We start from the raw sequence: 7802 nt of genomic DNA on the forward strand, positions 1-7802 counted from the left end.
ATCCCAGCAACACCCAGATCTCCTTGGACTCGTGCACAAAATGCAGAAGTGTTCTTCATTGGAAGAATCTGAATTTTCTGGTTCAATCTGCTTTGTTTTGGCTTTTTTCTTAGGCAGGACAGTTTTTTAAATGTGTTTCAGTGTGGTTTGTCTTGGCTTGCTTCTTTCCAGCAGTTTTTTTTAGGCAGGGCAATTACAATTTGTGCCTTCTGAGCGCTTGACCTTTTATGCTCTTCTTCCAGTGCCTGCTTGACGGGTGTATCCATCAAAAGTCACAGTTTTTCTCCTCTTCCTACCCCTTGTTGCAATTTTCTTGGGCCCTGCTTTTGAGAAGGGGTGTAGATCAACTGGGTTGAAATCAAAAGAGTAATATTTGCAGAATCTGTACAGTAACATATGCTCTACAATTTTGCAACTGACCTGATTGGCTTCCCCCCCCCCACTCTGCTTTTGACGCTTTGTCCAAAGTGTGGAGAGGTCTGTCTTTCTTTTCCATTATCCAGGAATGCTGAAAGTAAAATAAAACATGTACCAAAAACATTCCGTTTTCTCACAAGTTGTTACAACTAACCCTGACCCTTGCAGCCATTAGATAGCTTAATTTTTTTAGCTAAATGTTAACTTTAGCATTGCTAATTTGAATCAAATATCTCTACACAGACTGGTTATAAACCTGATATAAGTTTGGTTAACAGAACTGCAAAGCAGTTTATATGCCATCACGAAAACACAAAGCCATCACAGAGACTTCCTTTTTCACATGAGGCTTCAATACTAAACAGCATGTGAACAGTAGGATTCTACCTCGCTCCCGCTTGGAGTAATTGCAAGTGTTACAACCATCCCCGGTCTCCCCTATACATCCCTATTAGATTTACATTGAATAAACTGCGATTAGTCTGCGATCCTTAGATATGACCAAACAGGTAAGAGCCGTGTAAAGTATCGGTCTACTCAGCTACGTGATTACCTTCCCTGTTTAGACTCGAGATGTTGTAAACGCCAAAGGAAACTACTTGTATGCTTAGTGAAGGACTATAGATTTGTAAGCAGTATACAAATATGGTGTTTCATACATTGTAATCTTTCCTATTGGTTTACTGATTCCTAATAAAAGCACTATGCTCGAGGCAGGTGGAAACTCACAGACACTCGAAACCATGTGACGTGCGTGCAGAGAGGGGGCGCACGGTGTTTGATTCCGTCAGTCTCTGGTGGTTATTAGGGTGTGTCCTGATTAGGGCAGAGAGAGAGAGCGAAAGAAAGGTATATTGGACATCGGAGTAAAGTTAACAACCAGTTCGATCGCGGTAGGACTAGATACACAGACCATTCATTCTGTACAAAGTTCACGGAGAATGGCCTCCTCTCGAATACTTTCCTGCTTATTGTTGCTCGGTTGCGCGTGTGCAACAAATCCGTCTCAAGGTAAGATTTACCTTTTGTAAAGTACCTATCTCATGCCTTTTTCAGTAGACCTGTAAAGACCTTGTGTTGAGCTTAGCGTACTCGTCGGTTCCAACCTGTGGTTAACCTCCTTTTTCAGAGTATCATCAGTTCTTTTCAAATGTTTTCTCGTGTGCCAGGAATCTGTATTGTTTGTTTTTACCCATTTAGTATGGTTCGCCTAGAGATGGAACGACCCTATATATTTGAGAACTTAAGAAGACTGCGAAAATCGACTTATTACCTTATCATGTTTGACCTTGTTTAAGTATTTTTTTGTTGTTGTTGACAATATAGAATCTCTGTCATTCAAATCATTGCGTAACTTAATGATTTGTGTATGTTGTTTAGCCATGTTGTTTTTTCTTACAGTAACGTATGGTATGTTGGGGCTCACCAAAACCGTTCAACATTATAGGTCTTTGTCAGTGATGTTTCTCTCCTGTGCTTCATCAAAAGGTAAAGGACGAGGGTTCATCGGGGTGGTTGACCCTCAGGATGCCGACCGTGTTACAGTGTCCAAGGCGACCGCAGACACGCTACGGAGCAGTCTGACCACGGTGTTTCTCCCCATCGTCTACATCGTGGTGTTTGCTGTGGGGCTCCCCACCAACGCCATGGCCATCTGGGTCTTCCTGTTCAGGACCAAGAAGAAGCACCCTTCCGCCATCTACATGGCCAACCTGGCTCTGTCCGACCTGCTCTTTGTCATCTGGACTCCCCTGAAGATCGCCTACCACCTCAACGGTAACGACTGGATCTATGGAGAGGGGTTGTGTAAAGTCCTGGTGGGCTTCTTCTACGGGAACATGTACTGCTCCATCCTCTTCATCACCTGTCTGAGTGTGCAACGCTACTGGGGTGTGGCCCATCCTCTATCTCAGCAGAGGAAGAACAACAAAGTGGCGGTCGCTGTCTCCGTCTCTATCTGGGCCTTTATCTGGCTCACCACCACCCCTCTGTACCTGTACAACCACACGGCCAAGCTCAAGGACCCGAACATCACCACCTGCCATGACGTCAACATCATCCATGATCTGGAGGACCCCTTCCCTGACGTAGCGCTCCCCTACTTCTACTTCGTCCTCATGGCCGGCATCGTGTTCCTGGTCCCCTCGCTGGTCATCATCCTGGCCTACATCCTCCTCCTGAGTGCTCTCGGGAACGCCATGACGGACGGGAGCGCCGGGAAGAACCGCCGGAAAGCCGTGGTGCTGATCGTGACCGTGCTGGTCACCTTCCTGGTGTGTTTCATCCCCAGTAACATCATGCTGGTCGTCCACTACTCCCTCCTCAAAGACGGGGTGCTCAACAACGGCTACGGCTTCTACATCACCACTCTGTGTCTGGCCAGCCTCAACAGCTGTCTGGATCCCTTTATCTACTACTTTGTGTCGGAGGACTTCAGGGACCATGTGAAGAACACACTGCTGTGTAGGAGCAGCAGGACGGTGGAGAGGATGAGGGTCTCCTTCAGCTCCATGAAGTACTCCAGGAAGAGCAAGGCCTACGTGTCTGAGTCTGGGAACACACAGAGCAGTACCTGCTAGTAATGGATGACTTGGGACAGACACTGGCAGAGGGTCGTTGAAAAGACGATTCCTCTCTTGTATGAATGTGGACTGTGATGCACTGGAACTGACTGTACGCGCCTTGTAAAAATGTAGAGACCTAAAAAGGGTCTCTCCTGTAACTGTTGTGAAATAGAGTAATTTACAAGAAAGGGATCATGATGGTGTGTTATTGTGTGGGACAGACGCACAACCTGACTTCTCACAGGACCAGGACATGGAGTCCAGAAGAGGAGAAAATGGGTCTCGTCACAGTAAGCGAACCACCCAAAAGAGGAACTATATTACTTATCCGTCTAACAGTGTGTCCGGAGGAGTTTTAGTAAGTTTTAAGTTAGGACTTTGGCCAACGCTGAGTCACCTTACAGACTACTAGTGAAAATGGCTGAATATATGCATATATAGCCTGGACTTGTTACTCCTTTTGTGATTTTCATATGAATGACGTTAGAGGGCAAATGTGAAATATGTAAATATCTAGTTAGATATTGTCTAAATGTGACGATCAAGAGGTCAAACAACGATGCATATCGGACATGTTATTGCCTAGCACATGGGGAAACACCATGTCTAATGAAATCCCCAGTTAGAGACTTTTACATTGTGCTAAAGTTAAATGTCAAATGTCATGCAGTTAGGTGTAAAGTATTGAGTACTATGGTGGTAAGGTACCCATATTTTAGAGGGGCAGTGGTGGGGCCAAACTGGCTTTAAGTCTATAATCTACATGTCTTCTGTGTTCTATGCCTTTTATACTGTGTATTTGCCTCCGTGAGATCATATAGGCTGTAGGCCAGACATATTAACACTGTGCATTTTTACTTTTGTGCCATTGTTTTAAGCCATTCAAAGTTGTTTTAAGTTTCTTAAATAAACGTATGACCTACATTAAACTTATGGTGTTAGCTGGTTTCTATAGTTCTTGTTCTTTTAATGTGTAACTTTGCCTCTGTTGCGTAATCCTTACCACATTCCATTGCCCTGGTGCTCATGAAAGTAGGTAGACTGACTCACTCCTCTCACATGGTGGAAAATGACTTTACAACGAGTCATTGTCTGTGATTCTGGTCTTCTTCATTCACAGGTTGGAATTTGTGAAATGTGTCCTGGTGACTTTGTCTGACTATTTCAGGACAGATGTTTCTGCGGACCAGTTAACAGCCTCCCCCCATGAAGGTCAATGTATCAGCACAACTGTGAAACTACAGGGATTTTTCAGGTTCTCATCTATTACAAATACTTTCTGTCTCAGTCATTCAGAGGTTGTCTAGGCTGGGGAGGGTTTCAGAGCGAGATGGGACATGCTTCCATGGTGTCAGTGATTTTTTTTTATTTTTTTTTCCCCCACAGATAACTGGTCTCGAGGAGACTCTTGAGAGCAGGCAGGAACAACCTCTGATTACTGGTTCCTCACTTCCCCTTAATAGGTAGATATATTTTCTGAGTGTTGAGAGAGAGAGAGGAGCATTTTGATGGAGAATATTTCAATATAGAGTAAGCTGTGCAACGTTGCGCTGTGGAAACCGGTCTTGCACTGTAGAGTTTGCATAAAACTAAATAGTTGACTGGAAAGTATAAGGAGCCAGGGAGATGACCATGTTCAGCCCACCCAGTTCACTCCCTAGCTCTGTGTTTATACAGACACCCTAATCTGTCCTGGTATAACTAGACACTACAATATACACTCTTCATAGCTTAAATTCTTTAGGGATCTGTGTGTCAGAATGCTGCGTGATATTGCGGACTACGAGGAGCAGAAGGTACAGAATTGGCACTTCCCCCACGAGCATGCTGGAAGGGTGAACACCAGCCCAGCCGTAATCCTAAAGGGCCGCTAGTGTGGCGATCAACCAACTCCCTCACATCTGACTCCAGTGACCAATCCGGAGCGTCTTGTCATGTCCACCCTCCCACCCTGCATCCCCGAAGGAAATGCAGGAGAGGACTACGTAGGAAGACGGCAACACCCGAAGTCCCCGCAACATACGCGGTGCAAGAATCGGTAATTAACTTGTCCACTGCCACATGTGCATCTGCCCTAGGTAAGGGACTATCATTTGTCTGAACATCACAGGCCAATGACTTTGATACAGTTGTAGACGTTTAAAAGTTTTCCCACCGTTTTTGAGATTGACCTAGTTTTTTTGTGATGGGGTTTCTCCCTATGCACCTGCCAATGTTAATCCATTGCACTATAAAAGTAACCAGACAGGATATAGTGCTAATGTTTTTCCCATTGATAAGCTGAATGACAGAATGAGGACATGGCAAGGGAAAAGACCCACTTTAAGAGGAAAAGCAGATTTTTACCAAAAACAAACAAGGTATTCTACAATATGTCCAAAGCAGAGAAATAATCTCTTGTGGAACTCATAAATGACCAGTATCATTATCAAACCTGCCGACGAAGGAGGTGCGGTGGGGATACAAAATGCAGCAGACCATGAAAAGGTCATTCTGAGACAACTCAGTGATGATGAATTTGACTAAAGACTCTCTAAGGACCCTACGAATCAATTCAAGTCTCTGATCCATGGTAAATTGTCTGCATGTTTTTTGGAATGAAGTGGAAACGACAAAGACAGAATATGAAAGTTGACTGCCCAACCACACCTGTCATATACGCTCTCTCCAAAATTCACAACAGCATGACACCACCTATACCAGGCAGGCCCATTGTGAGTAGTAACGGATCTCTGACAGACAATATCTCACCTTTTATAGACCATCTTGTGAAACCCTGGGGCCATCTCCCTCCCCACGTATACTAGAGACTTGATTTGATTCATCTTTTGAAATCTGTGGACCGTATAGCTGAAAATTATATTCTGTGTACTTTTGTTACCGGTCTATATACTAACATCGCCCATCAGGGCGGCCTAGAGGCCCTCATGTTCTACCTCATTGAACGTCCCCTAATGCTCTTCCCAGCACCAACTGTATTGTGGACTTGGCTGAACTGGTACTAACCTCCAACTAGTTTCTCTTCAGAGGAGACTTCTTCCTCCAGACGAAAGGGACAGCGATGGGGAGCACTATGGCTCCTAATTATGCTAACCTATATCTAGGAATTTTTGAAAAACAAGCCGTGCTGAATCTAGACCTTAACCCTTTTCTCTCCAATATTCTCCTAATTCTGAGATATTTGGATGCCATTTTCGTGTTCTATACAGGGACCCAGGGAGAACTTTTGGAATTCCATGCCTATCTAAACACTAGGAATGAACACCTTCGTTTCGCCATTAACTATGACCTATCACAAAACAGTTGTCTTGATGTGATGGTTATGGAGGATAAAATCTCCCTCTCTTACAGATCTCTATCGGACAGGAATACCCTCCTTAGAGGTGACAGCTTTCATCCACGTCCACTTATTAAAAGTTTCTAAGTCAATTCATTTGCATCAGAAGAATATGCAGCTCTGATGCTTCTTACCAAGTGCAACATAGCTTCAACGTGTAAACCAGCTAGGAAGATGTCGGCATCGAGTAATTGTCTTTGGTCTCACAACTCAATCGCTGGTTGAAAACTGTTTTCTGCCCCTCCCAAAAGATAGAATTTGTAGATAATTGGCCCTCCTTCTGGGATTCACCCACAAACAGGACCAAGCCTGGTCTGCTGAGGAGTGACGGACTCCATCCTAGCTGGAGGGGTGCTCTCATCTTATCTACCAACATAGACAGGGCTCTAACTCCTCTAGCTCCACAATGAAATAGGGTGCAGGCCAGACAGCAGGCTGCCAGTTTAGTGGAGTCTGCCACTAGCACAGCCAGTGTAGTCAGCTCAGCTATCACCATTGGGACTGTGTCTGTGCCTCGACCTAGGTTGGGCAAAACTAAACATGGCGGTGTTCGCCTTAGCAATCTCACTAGAATAAAGACCTCCTCCGTTCCTGTCATTATTGAAAGAGATCGTGATACCTCACATCTCAAAATAGGGCTACTTAATGTTAGATCCCTTACTTCAAAGGCAATTATAGTCAATGAACTAATCACTGATCATAATCTTGATGTGATTGGCCTGACTGAAACATGGCTTAAGCCTGATGAATTTACTGTGTTAAATGAGGCCTCACCTCCTGGTTACACTAGTGATCCCGCAAAGGCGGAGGTGCTGCTAACATTTACGATAGCATATTTCAATTTAAAATAAAAAAATTACGTTTTTGTCTTTTGAGCTTCTAGTCATGAAATCTATGCAGCCTACTCAATCACTTTTTAAAGCTACTGTTTACAGGCCTCCTGGGCCATATACAGTGTTCCTCATTGAGTTCCCTGAATTACTATTGGACCTTGTAGTCATAGCAGATAATATTCTAATTTTTGGTGACTTTAATATTCACATGGAAAAGTCCACAGACCCACTCCAAAAGGCTTTCGGAGCCATCATCGACTCAGTGGGTTTTGTCCAACATGTCTCTGGACCTAGTCACTGTCACAGTCATACTCTGGACCTAGTTTTGTCCCATGGAATAAATGTTGTGGATCTTAATGTTTTTCCTCATAATCCTGGACTATCGGACCACCATTTTATTACGTTTGCAATTGCAACAAATAATCTGCTCAGACCCCAACCAAGGAGCATCAAAAGTCGTGCTATAAATTCACAGACAACACAAAGATTCCTTGATGCCCTTCCAGACTCCCTCTGCCTACCCAAGGACGTCAGAGGACAAAAATCAGTTAACCACCTAACTGAGGAACTCAATTTAACCTTGCGCAATACCCTAGATGCAGTTGCACCCCTAAAAACAAAAAACATTTCTCATAAGAAACTAGCTCCCTG

The 7802-nt window shown here is 44.2% G+C and overlaps 1 protein-coding gene across 1 annotated transcript; it reads left to right on the top strand.

The window, feature by feature from the left end:
* Positions 1–1146: 1146 nt before the first annotated feature.
* Positions 1147–3910, top strand: LOC139388475 (coagulation factor II (thrombin) receptor-like 1, tandem duplicate 2). The gene is made up of 2 exons (XM_071135159.1): positions 1147–1428; positions 1906–3910. Exons 1-2 carry the CDS (start codon positions 1359–1361, stop codon positions 2994–2996), a joined length of 1161 nt encoding a protein of 386 aa, XP_070991260.1. The 5' UTR covers positions 1147–1358; the 3' UTR covers positions 2997–3910.
* Positions 3911–7802: the final 3892 nt, after the last annotated feature.

This window comes from Oncorhynchus clarkii, chromosome 29 (genome assembly GCF_045791955.1).
Source record: "Oncorhynchus clarkii lewisi isolate Uvic-CL-2024 chromosome 29, UVic_Ocla_1.0, whole genome shotgun sequence".
Lineage (NCBI taxonomy): Eukaryota > Metazoa > Chordata > Actinopteri > Salmoniformes > Salmonidae > Oncorhynchus > Oncorhynchus clarkii.